The sequence below is a fragment of the Haliotis rubra genome, unplaced genomic scaffold (genome assembly GCF_003918875.1).
Source record: "Haliotis rubra isolate DU_JTF1 unplaced genomic scaffold, ASM391887v1 Scf1, whole genome shotgun sequence".
Lineage (NCBI taxonomy): Eukaryota > Metazoa > Mollusca > Gastropoda > Lepetellida > Haliotidae > Haliotis > Haliotis rubra.
The window spans coordinates 8,539,339-8,558,252 of NW_025764891.1; the positions used below are offsets into that span (position 1 = coordinate 8,539,339).

Below are 18,914 nucleotides of genomic sequence, written 5' to 3' on the forward strand. Positions count from 1 at the left end.
GTCATCCACATCCTATTTACTTCCTTCAACTGTGATGTCGACAAACTCCACGTCTTATGTTATCGTGTCAGCAATGAGTATAATTCTGTTGTAAGGTTATTGCTCATAACTGTTAGTCTATATAGCTTGGCACAAACATAATTCCAGTGTATACTGCGAGCTTTACAGGGATTGAAGGGTAAATATAGCTGAAATCGATTCAGATTTGCTGCAAAACATCTAATTTGCTTGGTGGGAAAAAAGTGTTTTCTGTCACTGCTGTTGTTATTCTGAACTATTGCTAAGTGAATGTGATTTTTGTAAGTATTGCTTGTTCAGATTGTGATAGGTATTTGTTCGAGTCTTTGATTAAAACTAGGAATTTAAATAACCTAAATAACAATTCATGGTATTTTAAATTAGTCTTTAATAGGTTATGTTATTTCATTAAGAATGATAGAATATTAATTTGAATAAACTGAAGTAATTGTCTCTGTAGCAGCAAGATCAGTCCAGTCTCTTGGGTTAACTTATAAACCTCCAGTGATGTCACTCTATTGTCTCACCAGGTTTTCCTTTCTCAGAGTAAATGTCTGCAGGCAGTTTTGCGGGCATTCTCCAAGAAATCCCAGGGATTTTCTTAAGAATTGCTTGGGGATTTTCTGAGGAATAGCCCTCAACTTTCAATTATTTTACATGTACTTGGTTTTGCTATTACTGAATTCGGTCATAAAATATCACATATTGAAAACTTCCAATATATTGTGCCGATACCCTGATGCTGAACCTGCAACTCTCTCCGCTTACTAGCTAGCTTGCCAGTTTATCCACTAGGTTACGAAGGATCACTGTAGAGAATGTGAGTGTTTGTAAGTATGAACCTTGTGTTCCTTACAAGACAGGTACTGCATGCAGAGCACATGCAGGACCCAGGTAGAGCATGTATTGCACAATACCATGCAAGGCGCATGAGGTATTGGCTAGGTATTGGCTACCAGTCGCATTCCATTTGATTTCAACAGTAAATACCAAATATTAAAATTATGTCCAAAGTATATCTTCAGTGGGTTCATAAGTTGGATCAAAACCTCCTCGGTTTATATGCCTCACTTATATACTGTTAACTGTGGTGATTGGGCAAAAGTCAGTGTATACATGTGCTTTCAATAACGATAACAAACTATGATCTTATGGAAATTAATCCGAGGACATGAATTATTAGACAAATAAGTGTCACTTTATTGGTGATTGATCTGTTTTGAAATGTTCAGTATATTCTCTATGGTGATATGATCTAATTGTGTTGGTGTATTGATGATATTACGCAAATAGGTGTATTTCAAGTGTTTTATCAGTGATAGAAATAGATGAATATCTTCCGGGTAGTAGTGGTACAGCTTACACCAGACAAATAATATTTCCTGTTGCTGTAATGAGTGTCACTGTGGTTGCAAATGGCATCCTCTCAACTACCAGTTCATTACCAACAGGAGGGAAAAAGCCCATGGCACTGTTTTGCTCTTGGAACAATGAAGGGTAGTGAAAGGATACATAGCAATATGCTATTGGAAGTTTAGTGTCTACTCTACATGATAACAGTTTGGACATACTTTTTGCAATATCAGGCAATACAATGAAAAGTCCTGGCTTTTGACAGGGATAAAATATAAGTACTGTAAGAAATGCAAGACTTCATAGTCTGTTGCCCTTGACTTTATGGCACAACAAAATTGCGGTATATTAGTACTCTGCATGGAACTGAGATATTATATGTCGAGGTAGTTTGGGTTGCTGATATACTTAATGCTTTATTGTACTGGAAAAAAATGCTCTATTAAAACCTGAGTCAGCAAACAAGAGTGGCCTGTCACATCAATTGCCTTACTATCTTGATTCAAATGTTCAATTACTATCATTGATTTCTATTACAGTATGGATTTTATCTAAGAAATATACTTTTCACAATCACTAAAAACATCATCAAGCAGCAATTTCTTACTGAATAATTCTTTTAATATATTTATTTCAGAAAACTGCTATAAAACATCTGTCCCACATGGAAGACTACAAATATCTGTTTAAGGTTGTTCTCATTGGTAATGCTGGCGTTGGCAAAACATGCTTAGTACGGAGATTTACTCAGGTGAGTTTCTTATCTTCATTCTTTTCAAATATTTATTGTATGAAATCCCAGATATTGGTCCAGTTATGTGAAATGCAGTCGCATTATTCAGATAGATTCACATGTTTCATTAAATACCTTTCTAGTCTTGAAGGTATACTTGAAATATATGGGGGCGATGTGGTAGCCTAGTGGTTAAAGCATTTGCTTGTCATGCCGAAGACCTGGTTAGATTCCCCACCTGGGTACAATGTGTGAATCTCATTTCTGGTGTTCTCCTCTTCCCTTCGCAAAACATCGGTAATTTACATCATACGTGATTCAATGTTATTCGAGAGTAAGAAGTGCTACTACGAAGTACCAAATGAGTTCGGCATTCCCAGCGGGGTACATAGAAAATGTTACTCACTTGTAAGCGGGGTACATTGAAAATAATAGAAGAGCGCTCAGCCAATCAGAAAACGACATTTATGAGTGAGGCAAGATAAACAGATCTATTGTAGGCACATGAGAACATGGATTGAGGGTGGGATGAGGTTTCAAGATACTCTCTGTTTGTGTGTGATACATTGCTATAAACTTACAAGTTTCATTAGTGATTCGGTTCTCATTGGTGTTCAAATGTTCATGGTTATGTCATGTACACATATTTGGTTATGACTTTACCTTTGTGAATAGGGGCAGTGGGGTAGCCTAGTGGTTAAGGCGTTCGCTCGTCACGCCAAAGACCCGGGTTCGATTCCCCACATGGGTACAATGTGTTAAGCCCATTTCTGGTGTCCCCCGCTGTGATATTGCTGGAATATTGCTAAAAGCGGCGTAAAACCAAACTCACTCACTACCTTTGTGAATAAAATTTCTAGTCATACCTTTTACCAAAATGTGGGTATCAAAGTCATATGCTGATAATTATTGTTTCAGTTTGTGTTCTCGTTTTGTGTGTCTAAGATTACTTTTGAAATGTCAAAGGTAACTCTCTCATATTTGACAGTGATTTATACTAGTAACACAACATTACGCTGATATTGTAAAGAACTTATCTTGTAATATTGACTTGCTGTTTGTTTGAGGTAAAGTAAACTCAACTTGAGACTTTGGAATTTCAGGGCATACTTATTCACAAAAGGTTGACCAAAATTGAATTTGAAAAAGGGAATTAGTGTCAAACACATAATAAAAATCTCCCTCTAATAAAAAAATCTCTATTGAGGGGATTTCCATGACAAGGGTTAAAAAATTTCACTGTTGTTAATGTGTGCGCAGTTTCAATGATCAAGTCTGTCCGCTTCTGCCTTGGATTTTTTAATTGATTATTTACAGACCGCCGATATATAGTTGCAATATTGCTGAGTGCTGCATTAAACAACAAATCAACCAGAATGTATATTGCTTTGATTGTCCAGTCAGTTGGAGTCACCCGGCTGTATCTGTTTCAGGGTTTGTTTCCCCCTGGACAGGGTGCCACCATTGGGGTGGACTTCATGATAAAAACAGTGGAAGTGGAAGGAGAGAAAGTCAAGGTAAGTGCTCAGTAATCAGTTGGTATGTAATGGATTTAGACTGATAGTGGTGGAAACTTGCAAATTGATACCATCAGGTTTACTGATCACAGGATTGTCTGATTAGGACTCAATTATTTACAGACTGCAGCCATATAACTGGACTATTGCTGAGGGTGGCATTAAACAATAAACAAACAGATCAGGGATTAATCCAGGATTCCTGTACACAAAGGAAAGTTTAGTTGGGTTATGGTGATCCTTTTTGCATATATCATGAAAAACAACATTCAGTTATTTTACTCTAATAGACATAAGAAATGGAACCTTGACGATGGTTGCAAAGTATGTATGTTCTCGAGTGGAACTACCAGTGAACCCCATGTATGGATTCAGAATATATGTCCCCAGTAGCTTATGCTGCAGGCGACTTTATGGATCTAGTTGTCTTGGAGTTGACAGAGTCTTGGTTGACAGTGTTATCTTAGGGACCGTTCATAATTTATGGCTAGGGGGGTGATGATGATTTTAAGAGGGGGTCACCCATTTTGTTCTTGGGAACTGGGAGGTGGGGGTCATCAATTTTGTACACACGTGCTACTGTGAGACGAACTTAAGAATAATGCCGACCTGTCATTTGAACCCGTGAATCTGAATAGCGGTGCAGTCCATTTTACCATTAAGGGGCTGAGGGTATGTAAAGCGATAAACTGCTGTGAAGGGGGTCAGTTTACTCTCGCTTTTCTGGAACGGGTTCTATTTGCTATTTTGCGGTTGACGATTTCCATACACAACCCAATACAACACTCGAATATTTTGTGTTTAACGATAAAACAAAAATACCAAAAGGTTAATTTCTGTCCTAGCCTAGGTTCTGTGTGTGAATATTTATGGATAATACGTTTGTGCTGTCCTCGAGGGGAATGAAATAACGTTATGTAAATTCAAAACGGGGTACTAATAAATGAAACAAACAAAACTGAGTAATTTGATTGCTCAGTGGTAGTTGATCTGCTATTTGTTACATGTAAGTCTCTTGAATCTGCTACTCGTCATCAATATCACTGATATCACTGTCATCAGTCGGAAATAGTACACATGTACTGAATGACATTGTAGGCAACCTCACGTGTTTGTGAATGAATGACTTGACCCCGTTTACCCAATTTAGAGTGTGACATGATAAGTTTCAAATACCTGCAGAGTTTAATACTCTTTTAACAGTCCACTTTACAAGATACTAGTATACAAATGCTTGAGCAGAAACACAACGCTTCAGAATCATTGTGTAGAAAGTGATTACTGCAAGGATCACAAAAATCACGTGCGCGAAGTTTTCACACCTGTTCCCCCTTCGAGTGGGTAGTGGATCAGTTCACTGCACGCTCCCCCCTCTCCTTTCACAAACGTGTCTTTCGTGCACCTCATTCTAATGCTGGTTGGACAGTAGGGTGGGTCATCAATTTTGTACAGATAAATATGTTTAAAATTATGCTTAGAAATTATGGGTAGGGGAGGGGGGTCATTGATTTTGTACATTACATGCAGGGGGGTCACTTATTTTGTACATACATTTTAGGGAGGGTCATTCACATTGTACATGGTTCTCCATAAAAATCATCAACACACACACCCCCACCCCCTAGCTATAAATTATGAACGGTCCCTTACCATGAAAGCATTAAAACAATGTATCAGTCACTGGATTGTCTGACCAGGTCACATTTGTATTTTGACGTATGGCTGAGTGCGGCAGTAAATAACACCTAAACAAAACAAAAATGTACACTGATTCAAGCTGATAAATTCATACTTGCCCTTCTAACAGGGTGATGCTTTACGAGTCTGTGTTGTTTACAGCTTTACCTGTGACCGCCTGTAAATATTTGAAACAATATACACCAAGGGTTGATGACTTGAGAAAATATACAGTCAATCTGAGTAAGATGAAGCAATCAGTTAGTTCAGATCCTACCTGCTTCCCAGTTTTGTTGGCTCTTTGGCTAATGATCAACCGCTCCTACCTTCTTGCCAATTTTGTTGGCTCTTTGGCTAATGATCAACAGCCGTGTGGGGATTCCGGGGGAGAACTCATACCAACCAAACCTTTACTGATTGATATCATGCAAAATCATTCAGTGATCTACCAAATAGATCAATGAACTACAAAATGAATCAATGTTCTATAAAGTGGATCAGTGATCAGAGTTGCTGACTTGGTTGATGGGATGTCTTCATACCTTGAAGGCATGGATCATGGTTCACAATATCAATCACAGGATTATCTGGTCTGCTGTCATATGACTGGAATATACCTGAGTGTGACGTAAAAACACTGTTGGATCAGTACTCTGGACCTTGTTGGATCATGTTCTCACAGTCTCTCTGTATTGAAGTGTATATTTATGTAGTGAGAACTATGTCCAATGTATTGATGTTGGTTCCTGTTTCAGCTGCAGATCTGGGACACTGCAGGCCAGGAGAGATTCCGCTCCATCACCCAGAGTTACTATCATTCCGCCAATGCTCTTATTCTGGTGTATGACGTCTGCTGTCAGACATCGTTTGAGAGTTTGCCTCAGTGGCTGCGAGAGATTGAGATGTATGCCAGTACTAAAGTCCTTGCTTATCTAGTCGGTGAGTTCACATGTGTATTTCTGAAGATGAGAAATTTCTTGTGCAAATGAGGCACAGGGACGAGAATTTTCCATGATTTGCAGAATTTGTTATGTCAGTGGTCACCTGGAATCTTTTAATATCAATCTAAATGGCTAAATCTTAATGACTATACAACTAATATCATTCACCTGATGAAGAAGCAAGAATTAGCTCTGAAACGTCGTGTAAAGAATGAAAAGAAGTTGTTATCCATAAAAGTGTCATGTATTCATGTTCGTCAAACTTCTAAATGCCTTTCACAAAACTTTAATATGATTCAGTTATTTGTATTGTAACCTGTTTGTTATTTCTGGATAATAACACTTCCTACCCCCTAAATCCCTGCACAAAAGTTTTAGTTTGGACCTTTATTTTTCAGGCAACAAGACAGATCAGATAAACAAGAGAGAACTACCTACACACGTTGGCCAACAGTTTTCCGAGAGATATGAGATGAAATTCATGGAAACATCTGCCAAAGAAGCTGATAATGTGGAGAAGTTGTTCATGGACATTGCCAGAGATTTGACAAAACAAGCCCGTGAACACGACCTGAAGCCAGAGGTCCATAAACCCTTCCCTTCAGGAGGTTCTACACCAATATCAACCTTCAGCTGCTGCAAGATCTGAACACCCTCTCCAGCATAGTGGACTCTGCCTTTACTGTAGGTGGAACATACCATTGTGAGCATATGGGGTGATTTACAGGTGCAAGGTACTCACAGCTTATGTTAGAACAGGAAGCTTTGTGCTAAGAATTTCATTATATCATGTGACAGATTAGGTGGTTATGGTACAGAGAAATGTTTGGCCTGTATCTGTGATTATTATATAATGCACATATTTACGCCATATTCATTGGCTGAGAAACAGCATGTTGACATGTTGACTCCAAGTCATGTCTGATGATTTACCGTGTTGATGGTGATGATAAAAATAGCATGGGAATTACCCAACAGTGGTATTCCCAGACTTAAGCCTGTCAGATGTCTTGAACTTTTGTCTCTTTATTACATAAAAATGCTGAAATATATTTACCTTCAGAACATTCTTTACTTAATTTTGAACAGTTTCTACTTTGTAATATCAAACTACTTGAGAGAGGTTACTAACTGTAGGGTATAGACCGTTACCATGGCAAGGAGAGTCCCTCTCTTTCTTCCAGGGATTCATATGCATTTAATAACAGATGATTTATGAAAAAAGAATATATGTTAGAAAATGAATTCACTGATAGAAGTCTGTTTATGTATTTTATCATGAGAATCGGTTGACTTGTTGCTTCAAATCGACCCAACATAAGAGTTAATCCGAGTATTTTCAACACAAATTGAGTGAAATACACAAAATTTCTGCATCGGGGAAACCCAGAATAATGGCCCGATGTGGCTATGAATCTGTTTCCAAGGTTACCTCTTTCCTTCTAATATGTCACATGTCTTTGTCCCTGTGAGAGCTAAACCCTGGTGATAACGTGACTGTGTTCTAGTCGGTGCTGCCTGCAGGAAGATGTTGTGGTCAAACGTTTATTTTTTAACACCCAGTCTTTAAAAAGACTTCCCTCACAGCAAAAGCTTTCCTGTAATGTTCGAAACACATCTGTAATTTTTGCATAGTTTCACGTTTAGACGCAAATTGTCTTTAAGTGTATGTATCTTTTTGTATAAGATTTTGAACCATGTTGTCAGAAGGTGAATGTCTTTTGAAAGTTTCAAGCTTCCAAGTCATGTTTAGATTTACAAATGTATGTTAATTGTAAACATGTTATGAATGAAGTGCATTGTATTACTGTTTATTTGAATTTTTTGTAAACCGACAGTATTGATTGTGGTGTTAATATCCCATCCAGCTTATTGCCGATGTGACGTTAAATAGTAACTCACTCACTCACTCCCACCGAGCTGGGGAATATTACTTGTTGTATGCAGTATTCCTGGCAGTAGCATTGGTATGTGTGTTTAAACATGTTACTATGGTGATACATCAGTTTATGAGGGTCTTTGTGAGCACTATGATGTAGAAAAATTATTGAAACCCGAGTCTCACACAACCTTTTATTGTTATTACTGTTAATTAGAATATTGTTTCTATTTAATTATGTTTTCCAAATATTAATGTTACCTAGTCAGATATGAAACAGATCTTGATTAATTATACATGTTCTTGGCCTGCTTGTGCAATGTTATTGTTTGCAATTTCATAAGTTGGACCTGTAACCTGTTTAACACTTGAGTATTTAACAGTGTTTGCTCATCCTCAAAGAATACTCATTTTGAAAAAGTGATCAAATATGCATGTCTTTTTTTTGGTATGGTTTTTACATATTACTTCTCTTTTTTAAGCAAAAAAATCAAACATACCTTTGAGAATCCATGATATAATGGATCTTGTGGATGCATACAAATTGATAGTGTGATAGGGCTGGGACGATACACTATGTGACGATACGATACATATCACAATATTTTACTTGTGATACGATCCGTATCACAATACATACTCCTTGAAAGAATGACACGGTATCAAGATTTAAAATGATTTATTTCAAGGTATTTGTGTTTAACAATAACACTATTGTAATAAACAAACAAGTAACTCCATCATACTTGCGTATTTTTCTCTAAATAAGTACTGTAACATGTTAAAGATAATCCTGTTTTGAAAAAAGTTGTTTATCGTTTTGTATCGATACACCAGTCCACAATATGATAGCTGTATCAAACTGTATCGCGATGCATCGGTGAATCGTCCCAGCCCTAGTGTGAATTATGTCTTGGCATCCCTGTTATATGTAAATCTAAATCTGGGTTTTACACCATATCAACATCTGTGCCCAGTACATATATATGTATGTAATGGACACAAAGAAATATGCTGTATACCAAGGGACGGACAGCGATATTCAGTCTACCAAGATCTTGTGGGGTGGGGAAAAGCCTAGTGGTTAAAGCATTGGCTCATCACACGAAGGCCTGAGTTCAATTCCCCACATGGGTAGAATGTCTCAAGCCCATTTCTGGTGTCCCCCACCATGATGTTGCTGGAATATTGCTAAAAGTGGCGTAAAACCATACTCACTCACTCACTTGACAAGGAACGTAAGGTCCTGTAATTATAATACATGCAAGCAGGGGTGGAAATAACTTTTCAATTGCTAATGTACTCTGGTACAGTGGCACAAGTAAAATCACTTGCCCTGATAATTTTTCCACTATACTGGCTGATTTTCTTGTTGAGTTTATATATAAACAACACAATTAACATTCGAAAGTCAACTGGACACCGGTACAGAGTGATATACAAATTTGCTTGCCTAGCAGACAAAAACACTGGACTCGGATGTCGGGCAATGGGTTATTTCCACCCCTGGTAATCATCAAATCTGATAGTACAGACTACTACACTGTTTGATTACTTTACAGGAACCTTGTGTAACCTGAATAATAATTGGGGGTCCTCTGGACACCATTTTGTAAAACCCTTGTACAGATGGATTTTTTGGTTTTACTAGTTTCTGAATTGCATTTGTGAATCTATTTAGATCCTGAAACCTCACTGGGGTCAGGAAGGCGAGGTCTGAAAAACACTAACCACTCAACCCAGTTTTCTTTGACATGATATATTTGAAAATATTTGAAGGTGACAATGTTTCGAAATTACTGATAGCATTTGGTAGTATGATTTCAGTTAACCAAAGTATTGATATCTGATATCTTTGCTCTAAATTAGATGCTTAAAAAATATTTAATTTAATTAAGAATCATCGTAGATTGAAAACTAGATACACCTGAAAAGTTTTGTGTTATTTACTAAATAGGAAGGTGTGTGGGAACAAGGCTGAACTTGTTAGACCATAAAGCATTGCAAGTACTGATGTTAGATGTTAATGAGGGTCCTGGGGTCCTGTAGGGGTGCTGCTATGTTAATTTTAACATGGATTTGGCTTTGCTTGTTCTTGGACTGTGATCTTATGACTGTGATTGTTGTAAGTCTGTTAAACTATAGGCATTACATTCATCTTAGTTCTAATATCCCTGGGGCGGAGGGGTAGCCTGATGGTTAAAGCGTTCGCTTGTCATCCCGAAGACCTGGGTTCGATTCCCCACATGAGTACAATGTGTGAAGCTCATTTCTGGTGTCCCCCGCCGTGATATTGCTGGAATATTGCTAAAAGTGGCGTAAGACCAAACTCACTCACTCTAATATCCCTTTGTGGAACGGAACACTGGGTGTGATACTGTGCTAGTCTTCTTTAATGACGAGAATTAAGCAATCTTAGTGCTAAGGTGATTATAACTTCAGTGTGTACCCCACACTAACAGCAATCAAATCTCTTTCAATCAGTGATAGTGAAACAAGGCTTTCATCTAAGCATCCGCATTCTTTGTGTAAGTAACCTTGATAATATTGTCATTGTCGGCAAGCAAGTTATCAGTTAGATAGACAACCCTGGCTACATGTTAATCTTCCAAACTATTTCTTTGTGTCTTCAAAACACACTGCTTAAAAACATCTCGTTCCAAATCATAAAACAACAGAGACATACAGACTGTATATTTCCTCACACCCAATATGGAATAATCTGTTTCTTCAATATTCACTATAGCCTGAATGTTTTAACGACAACATTTCACTTCTACTACTCTGATTATTCTTAATTTTGGTTATCATGGTATTAACCTTAGTTTTCTACCTGGGGCGGTGGCTAGCCTAGTGGTTAAAGCATTCGCTCATCAAGGCGAAGACCTGGGTTTGATTCCCCACATTGGTACAATGTGTGAAGCCCATTTCTGATGTTCCCGTTGTGATATTGCTGGCATATTGCTAAAAGCAGCATAAAACTAAACTCACTCACTCACTCTAGCCTGATTATTCTTAATTTTGTTTACCACGGTGATAACCTTAGTTTTTTACCCTGTTTATATTGCACTGATGAGCGACCATGCCTGCCATCAGCTTAATGAAGTGCAGTATCGACTTGGTGGAATTTACAAAGTAGTTCGTATTCTTATTTTTACAGCTTTATTACCTACTGAGATTTGTATCTGTGTGCTGGTTAGGAAATATTATAATGAAGTGCTATATTTAGTTCTCATTTTGAATAAAAAAATTCTCGTGTTTTATTTACTTTTTGGATATGGACTCGTTTTTCTGCATTTCTCTTTACATGTGAAGCTAAAATTAAGTGGTCTTCACATAGTAAAGCATGACTTACTACTGATTGTGGATCGGAGTATCAGTGAGATATGATTTGTATTGGATAGTGCTCAACTGGTTGATAGATTGCAGTAGTTGTAAATCAACTTGCCATCGGAACTTTTGTTTGGGTTATATGACAGGAAAAAGGGGCCCATTGAAGGTGTAGAGCTTTGATACAAGGCATCCTTGAGCCTGTATTATCACAATGTAAATTTAAATGGACGCTTAGCTTCAGTTCCCGGGATTAAATCCGAGTCATTTAGCTTCTCTGGGAGTGGACTGTTCGTAATGTCATGCTTTGACTAGACTGATTTTCATTGCGATTTTTGCCAGAAATTTGGCTTAACTTAGCTTTGTCATGTGAATGGGAAAGGAGGCCCTTTAAGGGTTTGTTTATCAGTTACTTCAAAGTAAATATTATTATTTGTTGTACCAGTTGAGCACAGACTCACGTTTAGTGAGTGTCAAAAAGATAAAGGTTTAACTGTGTGTCTTTTGTAATAGGATTAATTGGTTTTCCATTTAATTTGAATAACATTGCCAAGCCTGAGATAATTGTTTTTCTAGTCTATTCTTTTTGTTACATTGATGACCTCAGGGTGTGAAAATATTGTGTTATTAAGTAGCAAGATGTCAACTTGTTTTATGGTGCTGTTTTCTGTAGGACATGATAGAGGCCCTGTGGCATTTATGACAGGGATTACCTAAATGGATAATCCTTCAGCTTATTAGGTTCAGTACTAGATTATATCTTCATTGTCTGATTTTGACATGTGCCAGTATATACAGGGATATACTGCTTCTTAGTCTAAATAAGATTGCCTGTTGGATAACTTTTTCCAGTGAACCCAGAGTTCTTTCCCTAAAGCTAAGGAAGGAAAAGACAACATTATTCAGTGGTATAATTGGGTTATAGTTTTAGCATTGTTTTTGTTTATTAGTGGTATCTAGGGGCCGAAATATAACCTGTATATTTCTGTAAGTGCCTGAGAGCTAAAAATATTATTTGATATATCATAGCAGTAAGGAGTATGTCGTTAGAAAATAGATTCATTACTCTCATGGTTAGTTGCAAATTCGGCAGTATCTTGTTTAATTTACTGGGCTTCCAGTTTTCTGTGTATTCCCCAGGGAGTTGAGAATGATGAAGAGCACATGTGTTACGAACATACCAACAGGCAAAACAATGCACTCTTACATAATGTATTTGTTATTATTGTTGTATGTAAGTCTGAGGTAACCTACCGTCATAGTGAGCAAGCAGTCGTGAAGAATTTCGACCCACCACAAAGAAACTAGACTATCTTTCAAACCTGTTTGCAGTGTACTTATTGAGTCAAGTCGTACCAGAATCACTACTTTGCAATATATGAAAATATAGATCTGATAAAATATCAATCTTTTTGTCATATCTTGACTTAGGCAAAATTCCTACCACTACCGCAAGCATTAGCATTTATAAACTGTCTTCATTTCTTTCAAGAATCAATGTATGTTATTATGATATTGTAAAAATGCTGATGTTTGTTCTTTGAAAACCAAATTCTCTCAGTCTTATGCCTGTTGCCTGGGTTCTGATACAGATGAGAGTTTGAGGACAAAGTGTCTAGTGGTATATTTTTTTTTTTGTTTTGTTTTTGAGAATTATAAAATTATTTGTTATTGTAATTACGGACCAACATATTGTAGAATGTCCCATACCAGTATAATCAAAAGTGCTGTGGTTGAAAATGTGTTTACATGATTTTTGTGTGTTTAACAAACAATATTTAACCTGCAATCAAAACTGAATAAAGTTACAGTACATTTATATATTATCCTGTACCTTTTGGCATATAGACTGTGAAACAGGTAATGCTGAAATTAAATTTGTTCCGACCTTATACATATAATAATGTAAATGGAGAATTATAACTGTAGTTTTTGCTGAAGTTAGTTCACAACCAGCTTCTAACGTATTTAGTGCTAGATCCCTCTATAGGATAGTTGATGTGTACTGTTATGTAATTAAAATGAAATCTTTAGATAATGACATATATGTCATAATAGACATATTTTTAAAGATGACAGAGACCTCAGGAGAGTGACACTGTGGATTATTTGTGTTTTGTATGCTATGAAAGTAATGATGTTGATACATTGTACAGTGATGTAGTCCGTTACTTTGTTATCTGTATATTGAACCTCACTCAAGCACCTGTCTTACATTCAGTGCACATCCAAATTTAAATATTTTTTAAAACAAAATCTGCAAGGTGTGCCTCAGTCTGTGATAAATTTGTGTAGATATTCTAGTCCCACCTGAGCTATTTTTTGTGTATTCATTTTCTGAAACGTCCACTTTTAAGTCTGACAGTGCTGTGTTATTTTGTAGCCTGTTTCTAGGCCCTATTGTTTGCAATGTCAAGACGCAATAGTAATGTGATGCTGTATGTGTATTGTATATCTTCAGTATATATTTGTACTATAGAATTTGGGGTAAACCATCTTCAGAATATGTGGTTCCTTTGTTGGTTGGTTGGTTGTTTAATGCCGCACTCAGCAATATTACAGCTATATGGCGGCGGTCTGTAAATAATGGAGTCTGGACCAGAGAATCCATTGACAGTTCCTTTATACACCAATACATGAACTTCCAATTTTGTTGCCATAGTTTCAAGAGTAGACATTCAGTTGCTTCAAGAAATTGGATAGTCATGCTGAGTGGATTTACATTTCTCATTACCCATGTTTCACAAAAAATACAGTTAAAATGTAGCAAAATGGGGTCGAGTGATTCTTCTTTCAGAAACAGCAGTAATCTAGACTTACCAACTATTCTAGACTTGCATGGGCTCCTTAGACTTTTTTATGATCTGTAGCAGACTTATAGGTGGCCAACTTTTAGCTTAAAGGGACAAATAGGTGGCCAACTTTTAGCTTAAAGGGACAAATAGGTGGCCAATAGACTTTTTTATAATCTGTATTGCAGACTTATAGGTGGCCAACTTTTAGCTAAAAGCGACCAATAGGTGGCTAACTTTTAGCTAAAAACGACCAATAGGTGGCCAACTTTTAGCTAAAAGCGCTCAGTAGGTGGTCAACTTTTAGCTAAAAGCGACCAATAGGTGGCTAACTTTTAGCTAAAAACTACCAATAGGTGGCAAACCTTTAGCTAAAAGCGCTCAGTATGTGGCCAACTTTTAGCTAAAAGCGACCAATAGGTGGCCAACCTTTAGTTAAAAGCGCTCAGTAGGTGGCCAACTTTCAGCTAAAAGCGACCAATTAGGTGGCCAGCCTCTGCCAAACTTGAACTCTACCAGCAAACTAAGGTGACACAGCTACCTTCTTGTTTCTGAATATGGTTTACCAGAGGTTAGTCCCAGCACTGTGTGTTACAATCAGTTTGATTCTTTGTATGCATTTATAGAGGAATACTGTCTCCAGATCTATTGTTTTGTTCATTGTAATATTGTTTATTTTGTACTGTTAGTCATTCTTGCTCAAGGCAGATATATGTGCATTTTGTAGTTCTAGATAATTATAGTCATGGTGTAATAACATATAGCTGATGTTCAGTGGAACACATCTGTCTGAATGGAACTCAAATCTTGAAAGGAAGTGATTCCCTGCTGTGAAGTTCTGAAATGACATTCTCATGTAGTGAGCATCATATACAACTGAACAAAGTTATTTGTCACAGATTTGTTTCATCTTACACAGCTTGACAGACTTGTAGTAATAGGAAAGAACTGTGTGATCCTGAACTGACTGATTAGTATGTGTTGATGCTAAATCAAAACAACTTCACCCTTTGTGAAGACTTCAATCTGAGGTTGCTTCAGGTGAACTTTAATCAACCAGTGAGCATTGAGGCTTGTAAAGTGCCATCAGAGCTTTCAGAACAGCACATCTGATTTCAGTATCTCACAAATATATATATACATGCAGGCATTCCAAACTGAAATATTACAAAGGTCTTTGCTTTGTTTTATAAACCCTATTGTTTCCTATGGCATCTTCACCCATGAATAGGGGTGGTGGGGTAGCCTAATGGTTAAAGCGTTGGCTCGTCACGCCGAAGACCCGGTTCGAATCCCCACATGGGTACAATGTGTGAAGCCCATTTCAGGTGTACCCCCGCCATGATGTTGCTGGAATATTGCTAAAAGCGGCGTAAAACCAAACTCAGTCAGTCAGTCAGTCACCCATGAATATGCTCGATGAAAGAAATATTTATCTTCTGTATGGGTTTTCTTTTCTGAAATTAGTTTCATAATCAAGGTGGCACAGAAATGAAAGTCATTTATAAAGCTGATAACGTATTGGCTCAATAATTAGATTGTGCGGTCAAAATTTGCTCATGGTCCACCTGGTGTGACTTCTTATTAAAGTGGTTTTGCCGACACTCATGCAGAGAGGTTGTTCCATCATGGAAATACATGGCTTGTGGAAAGGTCTTCTCTTTTTACCAGAGGATGTAGCAGTCCTATCAGATTAGTACATCTAGAGGTGAGAAGAATCTCCACAAACCATATACACCCATGTTGATGCAGGGAATCAAAAACACTAGATATTCAAAATGTCTTTGCCTTAGATTGTAGTTTCTCTTTGAAATGCAGAACAGAGAACTGCTGCTTTCAAACACTGAATAGGTTATATGAGTGACAAACCAAAGATATTTGATTTATTTATGCAAACACATATTTCTTGCCATCAGTTAAAGTCTGTGTGAAGTTAATGTTTAAGTTGCTTGTAACCTGAATATATTTTGTCAAACAGAATTCCATAATTGTGATCTTCACAAGCCATTGCCCAGTGTATTCATTTATTGAGCATGATATAACATATATCAGAAATAAACCTATACATTCACATCTTGTTGGTTGTGTCACGAGTCTGCCCTGTTTTTAGCTCAACCATGATTCTGAACCCATAATGGCTTCCCAGCTTGCCACTTGAACCAATCATCATCAGGCAAGGCCATCTGCATGTCTGCCTTTGTGTGTTTATTACAATAGCATGAAGGTTGCTCAATCAGTAGAACATTGCCTGGAGGACAGAGGGTTGTTCAATCCCCTGGACACATCATACCAAACGATGTTAAAAGATTGTACTTTATGTTATCTTGCCTGTTATTTGGCATCCTCTCAAGGATTCCTTGCATATGTTTTCATTGGAATCGGGTCTTTGTTAACAGACAACTTGGAATTCACTGAAGAGCTGTACAATCACGCCAGCAGAATTATCTCCCTTCGACCGATCGCCATATAAGGAACTGCTTATCTATCAGGAATAAACACTACCTATTTATTTCGCGAAGGCATGCTATATGCAACATATTTTGAAGATAGAATATACAGATAATCAAGCACAACACATAGCTGGAAATATGTAAGAGTGATAGAAGTTACCATTGGGGATACGCACTTTTGTCAAACAAAATTGTGCATAAAATATAGGATATATATACAGTTTAATGTTTATATTTAGTGTTAGAATGAAGTCTTTCTTACTATACTACTATACTATATTATACTATACTTTCTTACGGTCAGATATGTTAATATATACATGGGCTTAATCACGCATCTCTGTTTTTGGTTGGTTGGTTGTTCAACGTCGCACTCGGCAATATTCCAGCTACATGTATATGGCGGCGGTCTGTAAATAATCGAGCCTGGACCAGACAATCCAGTGATCAACAACATAGATCTACACAGTTGGGATGTAATGACATGTGTCAACCAAGTTAGCGAGTCTGACCACCCGATCCCGTTAGTCGCCACTTACGACAAGCATGGGTTAGTGAAGACCAGTTCTAACCGGATCTTCACGGGCTATGACTGACTGACTGAGTTTAGTTTTACGCCGCTTTTAGCAATATTCCAGCAACATCACGGCGGGGACACCTGAAATGGGCTTCACACATTGTACCCATGTGGGGATTCGAACCCGGGTCTTCGGCGTGACGAGCCAACGCTTTAACCACTAGGCTACCCCACCGCCCCTTCACAGGCTATGACCTCCTGAGGGGGTACGTATATAAGTCCCAAAACTTTCAAAGTATCTTTAAACTGATCAGGACTTTTTGAACGAAGTATTTTTGTGATATTAAATTAGGCTAATTTTTCTTACAATCGCCAGCGGCTGAAGGGATGGTGTAAATCCAACTAGGGTCCATGGAGGTAGCAAAGGTACTGTAAGTCCCCATGGTCCCTAGTGTGGTGATCTACCTTCAGTTGTTGGCGATCTATAGCCTGGTTTTACATTATATCGTTCTCTATAGTTAAACTATATATATATATATCTGTGATAGTCTAGTTGTTTTACTGTCCTTCGTTTAATTATTATAAATCTATAACTTGATTTAGTCACGATATGGCTGAAATATTGCCAAAGTGACTTAAAATCAGGAATCACTGGACTTCTAGAAGTATGAATGTTATGATGCCTTTCTGTTCATAGTCCGTGAGTGAGTGACTGCCTCTACAACGATAACTTTCCCGACTAGTAGAGGCAGTCATGAGTCAGAATGAGGATTTTGAAAGTAATTCTTGCAGAGATGGGGAGCCAGTGTAGAGACTGTAGTACTGGGGTGATATGGTCATGACGATGAGCTTGGGTGATAGTTCTGTCAGCGTAATATTGGATTCTTTGTAGTTTCTGGAGTGATTTAGTAGAGAGGTTGGCAAATAGTGAATTACCGTAGTCGACACCATCACTGAGCCTCCACCAAGGTAACAGTAGTATGAATGTTCCTCGGAACATAAGCAGCGCTAATGCCCCTCTAGACTCCCATGTTACCATCTGTAACATGAACCAGGAACATGCTTTCGTCTGACCAATGGATCCGTCTCCAGGTCCAAAGATTCCAGCGACGTCAAGCAAACCACCGCTGCAGACGCTTCCTTCGATGTTCATGAACCAGAGCTGGATGCGTGATGACCCCCCGGGACCTTACGCCAAGAGCATTGAGATGGTTACGCACGGACTTGGTTGACAAACAGATCAGATACGCCAGTGTTAGGTCCCTGTCTTTGTTTCAGAACTTGGAAAAAAAGAACATTTCTTAAAATGAAAGGTTAACATTTGGAATGACATCAGCATGCTTGGCGGTGCCCCTATGTACTAGAGAGTGAGTGAGTTAGGTTTAGCAATATTCCAGCAATATCACGACGGGGCACACCAGAAATGGGCTTCACATATTATACCCATGTGGGGAATCGAACCCGGGTCTCTTGCGTGCCGAGTTATTTTTACGCCGCCTTTAGCAATATTCCAGCAATATCACACATTGTACCCACATTGGGAATCGAACCTATGTGACGAGCGAACGCTTTGACCACTGGACTATCCACCCCTGATAGAATGTAGTTTACTGCCTGCCAACAAAGAAAGGACCATGGCAATTTGTACAATCTTCATCTGATGGGTGCCAGTGTCTGCGCCCATTGTTTGGTGAACGTGGCTTGCTA

At 38.0% G+C, this 18,914-nt stretch overlaps 1 protein-coding gene and 1 long non-coding RNA gene across 4 annotated transcripts; both read left to right on the plus strand.

Annotated features, from left to right (window-relative positions):
• Nucleotides 1-21: 21 nt before the first annotated feature.
• Nucleotides 22-8,771, plus strand: LOC124280801 (ras-related protein Rab-30-like). The gene is made up of 5 exons (XM_046716813.1): nucleotides 22-178; nucleotides 2,009-2,122; nucleotides 3,538-3,621; nucleotides 6,054-6,237; nucleotides 6,638-8,771. Exons 2-5 carry the CDS (start codon nucleotides 2,036-2,038, stop codon nucleotides 6,886-6,888), a joined length of 606 nt encoding a protein of 201 aa, XP_046572769.1. The 5' UTR covers nucleotides 22-178; nucleotides 2,009-2,035; the 3' UTR covers nucleotides 6,889-8,771.
• Nucleotides 8,772-9,508: 737 nt separating this feature from the next.
• Nucleotides 9,509-16,311, plus strand: LOC124280895. Of its 3 annotated transcripts, none has more exons than XR_006899795.1 (2): nucleotides 9,509-14,660; nucleotides 14,693-16,311. It is a non-coding gene; the product is annotated as an uncharacterized LOC124280895 (long non-coding RNA). The 3 variants fall into 3 exon arrangements; XR_006899799.1 differs by having other exon boundaries at nucleotides 9,509-14,564; XR_006899809.1 differs by having other exon boundaries at nucleotides 9,509-14,532.
• Nucleotides 16,312-18,914: the final 2,603 nt, after the last annotated feature.